Raw genomic sequence first — 18,137 nt, forward strand, 5'->3', positions numbered from 1 at the left:
TTCCTACAGTAAAGCCCAGCTGGGTTCATGGCATCCTCAGGAGCAAATCCTCCCCTCCAGATCAATGCTGTTTAGCGCTATTTTATCACAGGATGCTGCAAGACTTATGCTCTGGAGGAAATTGGTCAAAAAAAGGGATCCGAGCATTGTCTAGCCGTGTTTGTTGATCATGTTCTAACAAATCTGAACAAATACAACCTAAAAATAATTATGGGAAGGAGTAACATGCTTCCATACAGTAAAATCCATCTGTAGCTTTTCAAAGATTAAACTAGAGAATCTGTAATGTTTTTTGATAGGACAGCGTCTCTGGCCATCTTTTGATCTATTTTAAAAGGCTTCCCAGTGGTCTTTTATTTTTGATTGTGCAGTTTTTAGCCCAAATCCAAAGTCGTTTTCTAGGAAATAGTTTCTGCAGAGCGGCAGGGGTTCATCAGGAATTAGCCTCTAAGTTGTGGGCGGGACTTTTGTGCGAAGTGAGCCTTCCCTCATTTTCCATCATCCATCTGTTTAGAAGGTTCAGAAGGTATACAAAAGTGGACTTTGGCACAAACAATATAATGCAGCGAAATTTGACTAGAAACCGTTCCAAGGCTAAGACTCAGCAACATTTTTATCAGCTAAATATCATGTAGGTTAACAGTAACGTGGATCACCTCTGCATTCAGCTCTCTCAAAAATGTATTGCCGTCTTTTAATTCAGGAAAACCAATTGCAAAATGTTTATAATGTGTCCCATTATATATAAAAAAAAAAACTTACACCACCTCTAAAACTATAAAATATTTTGTGATCATTGATGGAATCATAAAGTTTAACCGTTATATATATCCATGGATTTCCAAACTGATAGGTAAGGTGAATCATTTTCAGACTGAGGAGGTTGAACTTTTGTTTTTTGTTTCAAGGAATAGCAAGTGTTCAAGTAGTATAGTTCATTCATATTATAAAAACAGTTGTATTGAAATTTCAATTGACAGAAGCTAAAAGCAAAAAAAAAAGATCATTGCCACTAAATGGCAAAATAAATTATGTCTAGCTTAATTTGGAAGGATTTTATTTAAACATAGTCTGTTAAACAGGAATTTATACATAAAATAAACTTTCCCTTTATGTTCTTCCACATCATTTATTAGGTTTTCATTTTTCTCTCCTCCATCCATCTCAAAAGTTCTCCCCCGTTCATTCCTTCACCCAACTTGCCCCGTCTCTTCACTCACCTTCACCCTCTCCTTCCACCCCTGCCCCCACTCTATTTTCCTTTGCTCAATTGTTTTGCTATAGATTTGACCGCCATGATTAATGACCTCGGAGCCTCCGAAAAAGCAAACATGGAGAGACACGCTGTGCTCGTTCCATTACAAGCCTCCCTTCCTCTGTCCCGTTAACTGCTTTGCACATTTGCACTAAACATATTTAGATTTGTCTGCTTTATCAGAGCTAAATTTTATGAGCATCTCTTTTTTTCTCCATCCGTCTTATGCCATATTTCTGGATAGGATCATAAAAACAATTTTTTTGCCATGGATCTGAAAGCTGTATACGCTGCATATCAAGTATTTGCCTCAGAGGTCATAATCCAACGATCATCAGACGTATTAACAGAATTCTACTGAAAGTCAGCAAGTTACTGCACCTTGGAGGTACATAGGTACAGCATTTAAAGAATTACAGCATTGGAACTTATTGTTTGATTCCTATAAAAATAAAAAAACAAAAACGATATTTATGTCCCACTGCAGTCCTGGACTGCAAGGAGCAGATTGTTTTTGCAATTCTTCTTTCTTAGAGCGCTCAAAAACACTCCTTTGAACACAGCCCCCTTAAAAAAATGATAACATCATAGCAGGCAAAACTATCCAAAAAATGAATAACTCCAAAATCTCTTACATGCTGCTGCAAAAAAAGTCAAAATCCACTAATGAAACGAAAACACACGTGAAGAAATCCAAAGGCAGTTCTGAAATTATAATGGGATGGCCGCAGTTGAATGTTTTGTTGAAGCGTGTTCAATTTGGCGATTTTCACATTATCCCATAATATGGGAAAAGAAGGGTTTTTTTTGAGCGATCTTCACAGAATTTCACACGTACATGCCACAAGGTCAAGTCTACAACCACAACCCGAGTTTCCTTGACTTTTGACCTTGGAAAGAGGCAGTCATCTTGTATTAAAAATAACAAAAAAAAACAGATTTAGTAGCTTTAACAAATTGAAACTCTTCTTGTGAATTTTGATCTATCGCCTCCTAACTCCTGCAGCATTTGAGAAAAAATATTGATTTTAAAGTTAGTAAACTTTGAACAGCCAGCTTGCAAAAGTAGCTGAAAAACAAGCTGAATGAAACCATGTGATATATATGAAATGAACAAAACAAAGTTTAACAAAAACCCTCCATCGCTAAGACAATCCAAAAATGTCCTTTTTAAAAAAGGTTGCTATGGATATAAAACCAACAGAAATGTCTACATTTAAAAAAAATAAATAAAAAGAAGTGTTTCTAATATTAAATTGTCATATGCAGCTTTGACCAGGGTGGCAAGGGCAGTAGTGGAAAGGACTGAATCAGCCGCTCAGCCAGTGAGGGAGGGGTCAAAAGGGGCCGCTGGGGGCGGTGGGTGGTTAGCGCAGGCTAACCACCCCCACTCGTGGCTTTAATTATTAATATATCTTCATTTCAGACAACTAGACATAGCTTTTCTTGCTGTAAGGAAAGACAGTTACATGCCACTTATGTTATTTAATGAGATGGTCATTTCTTACTTTTAAGTAAACAAAAAAAAGGGTAATTTTGTGCTGCATTAAATACTTTAATTTAGTACAACAAACAAGTAAACTGCTTAAAAGTCGTATCCTAATAATAGTTTTTCACTCAAATCACCTACTGTTGCTGTTTTTTATGTTTACAATGGTTAACTTAGCACTTATTAAATCTGAAAATAATAATCTAATACATTTTTCCCTTGGTGCAAATTCTGCTTGTTATTTTAACAAGTGTGCCCTGAGTGACTCGTTGCATCGTGCAGCAGAAGCGCCGCTGCCGACTGCTGACTGCTGTTTACTCTTTGACATTCGACGTAATTGTTTTGTACTTACCCTGTTTTGCTCATAGAGATGTGTTTGCAGGTGTGAAAATAACCTATTCTAACCCCATCACACATTGCACTGTTTGATTAGGGCTGCGTGTAAAATCACTTTCCAAGAGCAATAAAGTCGATGATTTCATTTTTTATTGCAGAACACAATGATTGTTCTTCTAGCAAACTAATAGTCCTATCAAGCTGAAATCGTTGCACTAGAAATAATAGCTTCATCAGGGGATGAATAATAACGATGGTTTTCTCACTGAAGAAGGTAATAAACAATATGCTTTTGTATCATAATTTACTTTATGCTATCATAGATTTAAAAAAATATATTAAAAATAGGAAAAAATAGTGATGAAATACTTGGTATCTTTGATCTTCCTGGGCAAACCTTGAGAAAAACCTTTTGTAACTTACAGAGACAAAGATCCATCCGAGGATCTGACCCAACAGCAGCACCTGTAATTCATCTTAGCCGCTACGAACTGTCTTGAGGAGTGTTTTGTTTTCTCATAAATGGTTGCTGCCAAGTAGCATCAGACGGCGAGGCAGTGAAGGCCTGCGGGAGTGTGGGTACAAGTGTGTTCGTATGCTCGTGTCTGTCAGGCTGTTGCCTCTGGCTGTGACCCCAGTGTTAATCACTCCACAGTCAGAACAACCACAGGCTCTATCATTGCTACTTGGAGGCGTCCCACTCTCCACGGCTTCCGTCTCATTCACCATTGCAGAGCTAACTCTGTTATTACTTCTCAGTCTACACCCCCCCCCCCCCCTCCTCCATGCAGTATCTTCCCAAGCTTGACCTTCCACTTACATTGAATTGCCATCTCCTTAACCATTAGCTCAGGGATGCACCCTTGTCTTTCTTTTTTCTCCCGCCATAGCCCACTGTTACTTCTTTTCTAGTTCTTTTCTTTCTTCTTTGGGGCCTTCTAAATTTCTTAAGTTCATAATTAAAAGCGGCTTCCTGCCCTGGTTTCCTAAAGAGCTGATGGCTGTTTTTCACTGATTTTGGTCTGTGTTGTCAAACCAGGACACCTGCTAATGTAGGTGGTTCTGGACCAGTTGGTTGGTTTCAAACATATGTCACTTTTCATCTAATGTGAATTTAGCTGTTGTAGCAAAAGTGATTCAGGTTAATGGAAACAAAAAAACATAAAAACATGCCTTCCCACGCCTTGAGAAGAATGCCATTTGGTCTTGAATAAAAAGTTCTGAGAGGCCTGGAAATTCCTGTTGCAGAGAAACTGCCTGGCACAGCAGATTGCTATCTGGGTCAAAGTGCCCGCTGACCTTCCTGTCATTCGCCATTTAGTTACTCTACATACGCCTGGAAGTCTGTTCATGAGTCTGCAGAATCTAGCACAGATAGCTTGACATCAGCATGCTAACAATGCAGTTTTAGTTTAGCATGCTATGCTAGTACCCCCTGATTAGCTAAAAACGTAGGTGCGGCCGAATGTTAACAAACCTTCTGTGGCACAGCAAGTAATCTAATTAGGACACAAAAAATACTACATTTAATGAAGTAATATCATATTTAATGACAAAGAGAAGTAGTTTCACTGACTAATTGACAATCAGTGGCAGGTGAAGCTCTGAATATGGGGAAAAGAAACACTGTATATTTTTTTTTCCCCAACCAAAGATTAACTAAAAAAGAAAACTTGAATGGGTATCTTTCTGGCTGAAGCTACATTCACACTGAACTCGATTCGATTATGCATCAGGATGTCCAGCTGCAATGTTACGTCATTGTACAGATGCAATCAGAGGTCCCGTGGCGTGATTTGAGCGTTGGCCGTGTTGCACAGTCTGGTAGCAGCGCGTTTTGGGTGTAGCAACATGATTTGCATGTTGTAGTTCAAATTTCAGAATTTTGGCGAAAAAGACATTTCGCCTCAACCAATTAGGGACTAAACTTTGGGTAAAGACATGTTGATGATATGACCATTGGGTGGAGTCCAAAACCAACATAGCAGAGAATCTGTTCGTTTTTCTCCTGACCTTTACGATTGAGGCAATAATAAAAATACCCTCATTTTATTTTTTCCCTCCTGGGACTATTGCGGGACAGCAAGTCATCAAACTGGGTCACAGAGATGTGGAAGTACCGCTGAAAGCGGCCGTTATTCAGTTGCAGAATGGATGATGAAGCTCAACGTACCACAAAAGTCTTTGAATGATTTCATGAACGCAGGAATGGAGACATGATTTCTGAAGCTTTTATAGACCTCTTCAAAAATAAATAAACCTGATCTCACGACACCATCCATGTCTTCCATGCACTGTAAAGGAAAAATACAGTCAAAGCTTCCATGTAGTAACTTTTGACGGTAGCCCCTCTCACACGCAGTGCCAGCGTCTAGTTTGTGAAAAAGAGGCATCTGATGCATATGACACGCAAATCTCCTTCAGTGTGAATGCGGCATTAACCCTTGTGCTATCTTAGATGACCCCACCCTTACATGGAAGTGGTCTCCCTACTATGACAAAGGTGGATAAAGGTGGAAAGATTTCATGTAATCCATGGACACCAGTGGAGATCACAAATCATTGAAGAAAAAAGGTTCAGCGCAGTGTCTAGTGGGTCTAGATGACCCAACTCCCAACATTAAAGTGCCTAGCATAGCACAAGGGTTACACTGTCTTCATACAAAGGAGAACACTTTGAACTCTGTCCCAGTGTTGTGAATCAGTTGCTTTATGATATGCCAGGAATCGCACCAGTTAGGTGTATGAGCGCTCTGGCTAACACACACTCAAGCTCCGGGCAAGCTGGGTCGAACAGAGTTTCACAGGCGTTGACAGGGCCTAATTATACATGTCTCTAATGAACTGTAATTACTGACATCCACCAGAGCATCAAGGTCTATAAGCAGATAACTTGCAGTCATTAGGACGCTGTGTGTTATACTGTCTCACTGCTGACTGACTGAAATTTGTCTTTGCTGTCCTCTGCCTCATTGCTCTCTCATTTTTCTCCTTTTAGTTTGATGGTGACAACATGTACATGAATGAAAACAACCAAGAGTTTCTCCCGCCAAACCAAGTGAGTTCAAATTGCTTTTCCCCTCATTTCATCCAGTCCTGATTTTGGTCTGACTTGTTGTGGACTCATTTTCTCGTCCACCATGGTGCATTCTTACCCAGTGACAGTGCCTAAAAGCAACCGCAGGACTTTCTGACATCTGACAAAAGCAGTTGAATCTTTCAAAACTCTTGCAGATCATTTGTCCCTGTGTTTTTCTGATGGAGAACAGCATTAGGCATGCTTCATGCTTTCAATCATCCTAATGTGAGGAGCAGTGCTTACGGTGTGGAACACACAGTTAATTTGTTTTTTTCTATTGCTTGAACATGTCATTTCAAATGATTCAGATATTGTAGCATTAAATAGTTTATCAACGTGCACTGTAAATTAAAATTATTAAAATGCATATATCTACAAAAAAAAGTAATCTACAGGAAGAGTGGAACGCCTGATTTTCACTGGTCCATCTGCGGTGCGTCTTCCTTGCGTCAAGTTGATACAATAAATAGAGCTTTAATCAATCGGAATATTTACATCGCCTCCGCCATGTCTGCGTCTGAAATCCGTTCTTCTGCAAACATTGTGTTTACGCAGGATTTCTATTTCCAGTCCATCGATGCGGCGATTTTGAGGCAAAAAGCTGGAGAGACTGAAAACTGGTCTGGGTTTGAAAATTAAAACTTTCAACATGAAAATGTAAAAAAAAATTTTTAGATTTAAGGTGACGTGCCCGGGCAATAACAAACATTAACACTGTGGACGTCCATTTTTGCAACGGACAGCAAAAGTGTAATTTTGGAAATACAAAAACATAACTTAATTCACGATACCAAAGATGCATTTTACAAGGACCCAATGGGGAAGGAGAGGGCATGGGGTCTGATTTGCAAAGTTTTGGATGTTGATGGCATGGGGGTGGAGCCAGGATGGAGAGGGGACGGACTGGAGACACAATGGATACAATGAAAATGAACTGACAGTTGTGAGATGGACTCCCCACCAAAGACATATCAATGGACAAAGCGGGTGTTACATCACCCATACACAATGTCTTACCTCTGGCTCCAGCGAAATCAAGCCAATTCAGTCGCCATTTTTGCGCAACACGGGCGCCGCCATTTGGTGCCAGTCGACAGTGACTTGTCCGAGTCAGTCTGAGTCACGTTTCTAGGGCAACTACTGCTGTCACCAATCATATATATATATATATATATATATATATATATATATATATATATATATATATATATATATATATATATATATATATATATATATATATATAGATATATATATATATATATATATATATATATATATATATATAGCTAAGGTTAAATGTATTAACCTTAGCTATCCAGACTATCTCAAACAATATCTAACTCCTTTTCAGTCTTCTTATAATTTACGTCATGCAGATCAAATTTTTTTTGCTGTTCCAAGAGTTAAAAAACAAATTGGAAAATATTCATTTAATTATAAGGCACCCTCCGACTGGAACAATCTTCCTCTATCCATTCGCTCTTTAACCTCATTCTTTGCATTTAAAAATGCCTGTTTAGTTCATCTTCAACACTCATGTAACTGTTTTTGATTTAATTTGATTTCTTTTCTGCCTTTTATTTATTATCTTAATTCCTTACCTTAAATTAATTACTAGTAGGTGCATTAAATGCCTATGTTTGTGTGTGTGGGTGTGTGTGTGTTTGCCTGCCTGTTGTCTTGTAAATTTTAAGTTCTTTTTCGTCTTGTTTTGATATATGTAAAACTTGCTCAGCTGTATCTGTCGGTTATTTATTTATTTGCTTGTTTTGTTGTATTTTGAGGACCCCCTTGAAAACGAGATGACACATCTCAAGGGGCTTATCCTCTAAACAAATAAATTGAAATTGAAATTGAATAAATACATATAGCGACGCAGCGCAGATGGACCTGTGTAAATCAGATACAAGACTCCTCAGTTATTTTCATATCCTTTGCACTATTCTACTTTTAAGTACGACTTCTTCTTAGTTATGCCAAAGGCTTTTAGGGCTTTTCTTCAAAGTTAAGCACATCACAGTGTGTTAAGTGGATAAGCAATTATGCTTCCCAATAGGGTTGGGCCCTTTGTTAGAATTTCTAACCAGAAATTGCCTCTGCATCAAGGAGAGAGTGTGGATATACTGTATTTCTCTATTGTGTGCAACTACTTGCAGTTGATGTGCACCACTCTTACAAAATGGAAAATGCCCAAAAAAACAAAAACAGAAATTAATGCAATAGCCTTTTTTTGTTTGTCTGCTATCATTTCTTTCAAAAACTAAAGATGAAGAAGAATTAATGATATCTCAACATTTAATCTACACAGGAAAAATATCTAACAGTTGCTAAATAATAGTTTTTTTTTAATATAAAATACTAGTTTCTTCCTTAACGAAAAGAGAATCTCCATCAAACAGAAAATCCCTCCCTGCAAATCCATGGGACAATGAGAAGTTGTCCCACGTGTTTTTTTTTTTCTTAATTCTTTATGTTATGTGATTAATGATGATAAGTTTAAGGTTTAAACATGTATGTATTAAATATGGTAAGATTGTGGGGGGATTAATAAGACTTTTCTTCTACTCACTCCTTTTTTGAACACTTTATCACTTAATATTTATCATATTTTTTTAACAATTTAATTTTTTGCGAGAGAAAATGAAATGAACATAAATAAAAAATTAGGATTTATAAGACAGTAATTTCCCTGCATTAGTTATAGGTTTTACTTTATTTTGAAAAAAAACACAATTTTCCCCAAGACATTTTCTTGTTAGTAAACTAAAGTCTTTTAACGAACAGCACTTTTAAATGATTACTATAAAGAAATGAAAACAATACTCTAATATTACTTCAATTTCATAAATAACAGAGATTTAATTTTTCTGCCTTTCTCCTTACAAATAGAAGTATTACTGGTTTTTAATTGAGTTTGAAACTCTATGTTCATTGAAATGTCAGATGCTGTAACACAGCTGGTTGTGAGCAACTGGGGGAGCATATGGTTGCATTTGGACAGGGGGATTTGTGGATTTTGGGAATAAGCCCATATGACACACTCAGAGGAGGGGGAAGTTTGTCCCTGTCAATTACAATTATTTGAACCAAGCCCCAGGCTACAATAGTTTGATGTGTCTGCATTTGGCGTAAGTGTAAGTGAGTTTTTTAATTTGTTGAAATATGAGTGGTGTCCCTGAGTTGCTCGTGTAGCTGCTAGTATTTCTGTTTTCTACAGATGTTGACCTAAATCCATCTGACAACTGACTTTTTCCATTAGGCTCTTTTGGCATTTAGATTTTCACAAAATTGTGAAAATACTATCTTTATTGGTCATTTTGACTCCTCACAATAATACTTTTTCACACGTCGGGGAGATTTTCAAAACCACGACTCATAGGACAGATAAAGCGTTGAATAGCCGGTGAAATAAATAGGCATAACAAGTGAGAGGGAAATAGAAGGAAGGGTTCACAGAAGCATCAAAGGCAGACAGAAGAAGAAATAGCGTGAAGGACTGTGATGGGATGAGAGACGATTTAGCTTTGCTCTGTGTTATACTTTGTTTACTCAAAATCCCCTCACATTTGACATGTGCCTTGCTCTATTCTCCGCTTCACCAAGTTTTGCCTCTTCTTCCCCCTGACAGCTGGAATGGAGGAGGCCTGAGGGCTGGACACACACTCTGACAACAAAATACACGGATTGCCGAAACACAAACATTACTGATGCAAACTTCTTGTGCGATTGGATTTGAAAAAGGACATTAAAGCATTTGTTGCAAACACGGAACATAAAGATCAACACTTAAACTAACTACTCAATGGAAAGTAGAGAACATGACTTCATCTATTTGCAATGAAATCTGAAAAATCTGCAATAGTTGCAAAGACAGATGTAGGAGTTTTTACACCCACATTTCCCTAATTAGTGTGACACCAATAACAAGTTCAGTACCAGTCATTTACAGGTCTGCGTGAACAAACAACTTAGTGTGCATATGGGGGCAAATATCTTGATGAACATGCAGTTTCCACAAACAAGACCCCATCCAGACCAGGAGAACCTGGCTGCAGACATCAATGTCCAGAACTGGAAGTCCTCCCGGATTGCCCCCAAAAAGCTTTCTTTTAACTGGCAACCCTAACAGTAACATTAGGGTTACCTTTTAAGCTCATTGTACAATTCTTAACACTTTTGTGTTAAAGTAAGTTGTATAATTTCCGCTTTTGGCCAATGATGTCAGGCGGCATCTTATCTGCGGCCAAGTTCCTCTCATCCAGATTCCTACCAAGAACCTCCATGCTGACAGGTTTTTGCAAGAACAAGCACCAAAAGGCAGCCCTATTAATCTGAGTGTTCTCTAAAAGTTCCAACTTTGTAAAGGCATTCCCAGGGGTCCTTTCATTTGCTTTTTTAGCCAAAATAGAAAATAAAAAATGTTGTTTTCTCTAAATGATTTCTGCAGAGCGGCAGTAGTTCATTAGAAATGTGCCTCTTAGTTGTGGTTTGGGATCATTGCTTAAGCCTCATTTGCCATGATTTTGTTAACGCTCTCTTCTCTCTATGCCGTTCTGAGCCAGATGCCAGCTCAGACGAGGAAAACATCGACGTACATGGACCTATTTGTCTACTAGATGCATCAGAATGTAGCAGAGCGTTACCGTAGACTCTCTGTCACAACTTCAACCTTTTTCCGACGACAATTGTTTTTCATCTGCTTCTGATTCAGTTTGAATTAAGAAATACTCGGAAATGCAATTTTACGCTTAATTTTCTTCATGTAGGTCCTCCATCATGAGAAAAATGCCACAAGAACATGACAAATACTTAATTTTCATCAGAGTGGGTCTATGACTTACTCGGTAAAACCTCCAAACCTTTTTTAAAAATGTCTCCAAAAAAAAAAGCCTGTTCAACTTGCTTAACAATGCAGGCTATATTTGGAATCACTGCATCAAGACTGATTTTATTCAAATAGCGTTCCATGTGAGCTGCCTCACCACTGTTACTTGTTCTGCTGTGGTGGCATTGTTAAGGACAATGGTTTTTTTTTTTAACCAATCGGATCATCCCATAAAACACACACTGGTCTGTTGTGTGTTCATATATGTAGACACAGCCTTCATGTAAAGTGTTGCTGAGAGGTGTTATTGAAAGAAAAAAACAGGGATTTAACTAAAGAAAAAGACTGACTTTAATAATAATAAATTATAAGGGTGTGGGATAAAAAAAATGTATATTATGTCTGAAAAGAAACTGCAATTTCATGGTCATCTAAGAAAAATAATACATTAAAATGTTAGATAAGAATATAAAGTCACCAAGACAATCCATTATAATTTTTCCTGCAGATTCTTTCCAGCATCTTCACCCTTTCTTGCACTAATTGCAATGAAGGAGACACTATTTCTCTCCTGCATTGCAACCTAAGTTTGGAGCAATTCAGCATTTGACTGACATGATCACTGCACACTTTTGTTTTCTATCACTGAATTAAATTCAGTCTCAAGCGGGTTGTTGTCGGTGCTTCACGCACCAAAGCCCCCCGTGCTTTCGAATTTTAATCGGGTCAAAATTGGGTTAAAAACACATTAGGCGAGTATAAAATCGATTTAATTTTGACTTATTTTCGAGTTTTGAGATAAAAATCAGCTTTTCTGTGGAGGTATCCGGGAGTTGCAATAGCTGCCGGGGTAATTTTTATTTATAACTCTTTTTTTCTTCTTCCACAAATGTACTGTGCAATTTGCACAGTTGCCACATTATTCTCAATGTGTTCCATCTTAGGCACAAAAAAAAAACAAATCATACTGCCTAAAGCTGACTTTTCTCTGCCACTCTATTATCTTTCTTTACTTATTTTTTTCCATATTGCTCCCCCTCTTTTTCTCATTTTGTCATCATTTTTTTTTTTTTTGCCTTCACGCCCTCTGTTGCATTTAAATGCAATTGGGTCAGCGTTTTAGCTGTGTGAAAGTGGTAGGCTGTCTCAGTTTCCTCTAGTAATTGCTCCACTTAATGGCTCACCTACCTTAAGTGTATAAAGCACACGCATGTAGTCTGCGAGCTCGTAATCGCATGTGCTCAGGAGATGAGTAAGAAGGAAAGAGGGTCAGTGCCATTCTCGCACCATTGTTCCCATGAGCAGCGTTTCTCTGACCCTGGCTGTATTGCATCTTCCACCTGCAGCAGACTGACAAAGTGTTAGCGATTCGATGACAAGGTTGTGGACTTTTGGTCTGGGAATCAACAAGGTCTATGTCTGACCCTGAGGCCGCTCACCGGTCCTCGGAACATTGTTGGAAAGAGAAACTAAAGGCTGGAAGCGCTTACATCACTGATGTCTGATCTAACAAAACTGCCACAGTGGAAATTATTAGCGCACCCTGCAAGCAGAAAGACCTTTTTTTTTTTTTTCTTTCTTCCATCAGAAAACCTTCACCTTTAGTGAGCTTTCTGGAGATGATATTAGGCAGAAGATTGACACCATCAAAAAATAAGAAGACTATAATGCACTGCTGAGATGCCTTTGCATACTTTGAGAGCAAAGTGAAAGAAGCAGCGTACTTCATCAGCACTTTCCCTCAAAGTTGCTTTCTTTTGATGTGCCTCTCCTTGACTTGAATGAATTAATTTAGCAGAACTGCTGTTTGAGAGAAATATGTCACCGAAGAAAAAGTAAAAAGGACAAGTAGGAAAAAGAGAGAGGGGATGGGGACGAGATGAAGAAACTGCACAGGGGAATAATTCGACTAATGGAGTGACTGTTTGGATATTCAGCAGAAGTAGGAATGGAGATTATGATCTTGCAATTAGCGTAACAAGGTTTTATTGATTGGCTGCTGCTGCTGCTGTAGCGTCTTTGCTGGCAAGACACTGCATGTGGTTTTAACATGCACAACGTGTGTGTGCCAGTGTGCGTTTGTGTCTGTGCGTGCAGTTCAGCCAGTCACACAGTCACAGTAACATGAGTAAAAAATCCAGCTCTGACATCCAGTTGTGCGCCTTTTCTGATCATCAAAGCTGGAATTTAGTAGAGTTAAAAAGTCTGTTCCTATGACATGATGAGGCAGAATATTTTCATTTCCCGCTTACTTTCAAAGTCCCAGTCTGGTCATCTTTTGATGTTTTGTAAAAATGTCCCCACTCGCCTTTTAACCATGATTTTGCCATTTTTTGGTAAGATTTAAAAATCTTTTAAAAATCATTTTGCAGGACATAGTGTCTGCAGAACGGCAGAAGTTTATTCAAAATTTACCTCTAAATTGTGGACAGGACTGTTGGTTTAGAGCAACCCCAACCCCTCTTTCCCTCCCTGTAGATAAGCAGTCCATATTTTATTAGATCACAAATAAGCTCTTTTTCCCACAGCATTTTTTTCCTCTGCGTCAAAATGAATTGAAGAAAACATTACCAAATTTTCCTGTTTTTGTTTTTTTCTTTTGGGGAAAATTTGGCAGGAGGTGCGGCTTAAATGTGACTTTTGAAAAAAGAAATAGCAACAACCACTAGAGGGCACTGTAGTCTAAAGGTCAGTATAGAGGTCGTGTCATTAAGCTATTATGAACATTTTGCGCATCGTTCATGTATGAAATGTTGGTCTTTCATGACACATGCGTGATACACGTAATCTTAAGCGTTTCTTGTGTTCGTCATTTGTCGATGTGCACAGATGTCCGTCGAGGGTTTTGGTCGGCGGGTCTTTACTAGAATTCTTTAACATTTTTGGTCGGTTGAGAATTAAGCAGTTTATGCGTATTTTACATAGGATATACGCAATAATTACGTAAACAGAGAAGGAATGGAGCAACGAATGAGCCGCGGACAAATATAAAGCAATGATTGTCGTGTTATCAAACAGAAAAAAAAAAGAGTCAAACTGTTTATCTGTTAGAAAATTTATTTTAAAAGAGCTGAAAACGCTTCTTACATGCTTTTCTGTGTCTCGTTACCCGACATGTGCGCGGCGCATTTGTGTTGTCATCCTATAAATGGTAAATGTCATGTGCGGGAGGCTCGAGAGCCGGTAGGACCCAGACGCAGAGACGGGAGGCCAACGGGTTCAGGACTAAAGGTTTAATTAACAAAAAAAGCTGCCGAGCAGGATGACCACACAAAACAAAAACTTACTGTGGCGTGGCAAGGGATATGGAACAAGGACGCTAGACAAGAAGACGTTAACAACATGAGCAGAAGTTAATGGACCAGCACAAGAGGTAGGCAGAGACAAGACTTATATACAGACAGGGCAGACAAGACACAGGTGAACACGATCAGGGCAGATGGGGACCAAGGAAGTACAACTCAAAACAAGACAAGACAGGAACCCTTTCAAAATAAAACAGGAAACAGAACCAAACAAGACAGAACAAGAACTTAAAGCAAAACCCAAGACAAAACAAACTCAAACCATGACAGTAAATGGCGTATAATTATATAGCGCTTTTCTACCTACAAGGCCCAAAGCGCTTTACAGTCACAGACCCATTCACCCAGTCACACACACATTCACACACTGGTGGCGGGTCCGCTGCCAAACACTGGCGCCAACCTCCCACCAGAGGCAAGGTGGGGTTCAGGGTCTTGCCCAAGGACACTTCAACTCATGGGTGTGCAAGGCAGGAATCGAACCTGCAATATTATAATCATGGGTCAACCACCCTTCCGCTGCACTTCGGCCGCTACCTTGTAGTTCCTTAACAGAATTCTCTTAAAAATAATGCCAAAAAAGCACCACGATGAGACACAGCAGCTCATTGTAATATAATCTGATGAATTCAGACTCATCAAAACAACTTTTACATTGCTCCTCACTGTTTTCCTAACAATTTATTTGTAATAAACAATTATCAGCATACCTTCTTAGGTATTTTCTTGGCAACTGCCTTGCAGCATGCCTCCACTGTACCAAAGTAATAGGTGTTGTACATGACCCGGATACAGGCGTTAAAAAATGTATCAGCAAAATATAAGGTTGAAATTAGTGAATGATCTCAAAAAGGACTGCAAAGCGCGGGAATTCCTTAATTCTTTCTCTTGTCTCTTTGCCCAACCCTCATAATTCCTGGCCAATGACTGAAGAGATCTGTAGTCACATGGTTTTGTTCATAAGCTTTGTTTCGAAACAGAAATAGCCGCTTGACGGCAGTCTGAATACAGACCAAAGGAAAAGTTCAGAACTCGGTCTGGACCAAATTATTTTCCCAGTCTAAACCCTAAAAAAGGAAACATTACATTGAACGCATTTATGCACATTTTGAAAGACTTTATATTTTTTCACTTCCTTTTTTGTCATTTCTGAAAACTAAATGAAATATTAAAACAGTATAAAAAACAAAACAAAGATTCAGCTTCCACCTAAAGTTCCACTTCCTGGCCAATGATGTTCAGCACCATGTTGTCTGCAGCCAGGCGTCGAAAAATGTGTGTTGAAAACAACAAAAAGACAATTTTGCTTAGATTGGGTCTATAAATGGATGCATTTCCTCCTTTTTCTCAGCAAAAACAATAAAATTGTAGTTTTACTTCTTGAATATTTGAACTATTTGTTTTCCTGTTGGAGGTTTATCTTCATACACTAATCCTCAAATGAAGCTTTGTTAGTATTTCTATGCAGCAGAGCATAAGGAGCTGTAATCACAGAGGACACATGTTAATAAGGAGGCCAATGAGGTTCGACTGATGTGCCAAAGCAGCCCACTAATGCACGATTTTCTTCACATTCATAAAAGGTTTATGGGAGTGGGGGCTCTTGTCAAGCGCGCAGAGCAGAAGTGTGTGACATTGTTCGAATGCCCAAACTTTCAGGAACTCCCATCTTATGAATATGATTAAGGCCATCTCCGAAGCCCCCACGTGTTTCCGATGAGCTGTTGTAGAACATGATCCGGCAGTCTTTTATGCTCAACCTTTGACAAATCTATCACCTCTTCTCTCTGTGCACTGAATTAAAGACCCATTCCACCTTTCTAGTTTGGATGAGTAATTCCTCTGTTTGGCCACAGCCCAAACCCCAGCCAGCATGTCTGGGATGGCGGTGAAGCCTGATTGGTCAGGTTTAGTCGTGTGTGACTGACAGGAAGCCTGCTGATTGGGGGAGACAGAATCTTCGGATGATTGCACTGATTAAAGCTTGGCGGCGGCGTTTGGTAAACTCCCTCCGTTCGGGGTCCCTGCACTGGTGCCCTGGCCCTGCTGGTCTGAATTACAGCTTGCACACATTAGTCTGATTTACAGCTTCCTCCCGCTGTTTAGATTGAGGCAAAGGTACTAGAGTGACAGGCTCCTCCTTCAGCGAACTGTTTCTCTGGTGATCCCTACAATTACACTTCACTATCCCTAACCGACCACCATCTACTTTTGAAACAATCATATCCTCTCTCTTTTATTTTGAAAGTTTTTAACTCATTTACTTGCTTTTTCTGTTATTCGCCCACACTTTTCTTCCATTCTTTTGGTGTTTCTCCCACCTATAACCTCCTGCAACAGCCTTTACCTTTCCTACCCCACGATCCACCTCTTTTCCCCCTCCTTTTTTTTTCTCTCTCTCTCTCTCCCACTCCCTCTTTCCATCTTTTGTGAAAAATGAAAACAAAGAGCAGCCTGACAAAATATTTCTTTAGCTGTTCGCTGACAAAGCAGGGAGCGGAGACAAAAGCAAAAAAAAGATTTGGAGGCACATTTGCGGCAGCCGAGGAGGAAAGATGAAGCGATCTCCCCGCTGGCCTTTTAGAAGCTCTCCTCCTCACCTTCTTCATCCTCTTGCCCCCGTTTAAAAGCACTCTGTTCTACTCGTCTGACATGGCGCTAGGTATAAATGCACGGCTGCATGGTTGGGTAAAGCCATCACTTTGGCAAGCTGTCCATCCTCCCGTTGCCCTGGGTGATCCGATAAATCTAACAGCAACTATAAGGTGTTTTTGAAACCTTTCACCCCGCTGGCTGAAATGGTTAGAGACCAAACACTCTTGTGCCAGATTAAAAACCAGAGTTCTCCTAAAGGCATGAACTATACAGTTTATATTAAGCCTTTTAGAGGCTTTTATTTCTATCTTTCTATCTTTTAAAGATAGAACTTGTTAAGTTGGCCTTGAATCAGGTTTTTTTTTCTTCTTGTTATCCTGAAAGAAAAGGCCTGTGGGCTATTAGGAAGAAAAAAATGTTACCCAGAATCACAATTCATTAGCAAAATACTCCTTTAATTATTGATGCGCCGTTTTTCTAGGTGTGAAAAAAGCCCCCAGCTGACAGCATTCCAAGTTGGCTCTCTTCCTTCAGAGGGATCCGAAACAACTCCTCAAATTAGTTCAACAGCGTCCAAAGATAAAAGTCTCTTATTTCATATTTAAAACACCTATGTTGCCTGTATGTTAGTGCGGCGTAATGTTAGAAAGATGGAGGATGGCGGGGCATCTGTGGCCTGCAGCTTTGTGCGGGGAAGTTTCCAGATAACATGATGGGAACCCTGACCTACATAAAGGTAAATGTGTCAGCTTTTGCCATAAATAAGTTACTTTAGCGATTAGCAACTGGCAGAGAAGTAAAAAAATAAAAAGAAATAAAGGAATGAGGAAGGAGGTCTATTCTCAGAGGATCCATATTCCCTTTAGAATACTCAACAATTTTCCATCCACTGCTTCTTGAGGTTGATTTAGATAAGTTGTCTTTATTTAGCATCTTTACTTCTAAGTAAAAAAAACTTCATAAATGTAAACAGTCTTCATCTTTCCAATGAAAACGGTGATTTTTGGGCTTTAACATTTTCTTTTAGCATTTTTATAACAATGGAGGACATTTATAAAGAAAGTTAAGCTTAAAATTGCGTTTTTGAGTATTTCTTTCTTCAAATTATTATGAATCAGGAGCAGTTGAAAAAAATGATGATTAGAAGAAAACTACAATAGGAGGACAAAAAGATCCATGTGCGTCTGAGTTAGCATCTGGTATAAAACTGTACAGTGGGTAGATCGCTCCAACATTTCTTATCTTGATTG

General features: G+C 39.0%; 1 protein-coding gene across 5 annotated transcripts in view; it reads left to right on the plus strand.

The window, feature by feature from the left end:
• Nucleotides 1-18,137, plus strand: part of tox2 (TOX high mobility group box family member 2) — a 109,593-nt gene that overhangs the window by 45,677 nt on the left and 45,779 nt on the right. For 4 of the 5 annotated variants that reach the window (XM_011474912.4, XM_011474914.4, XM_011474913.4 and 1 more), the window contains one exon: nucleotides 6,079-6,138. The exons of the other annotated variant lie outside the window; for it this stretch is intronic. In XM_011474912.4, coding sequence (XP_011473214.1) covers nucleotides 6,079-6,138 — 60 coding nt within the window. The remainder of the gene's footprint in view (nucleotides 1-6,078; nucleotides 6,139-18,137) is intronic. 5 annotated transcript variants of the gene reach the window in all.

The sequence above is a fragment of the Oryzias latipes genome, chromosome 5 (genome assembly GCF_053564925.1).
Source record: "Oryzias latipes strain Hd-rR chromosome 5, Olatipes_Hd-rR_3.1".
In the NCBI taxonomy this organism is placed as follows: domain Eukaryota; kingdom Metazoa; phylum Chordata; class Actinopteri; order Beloniformes; family Adrianichthyidae; genus Oryzias; species Oryzias latipes.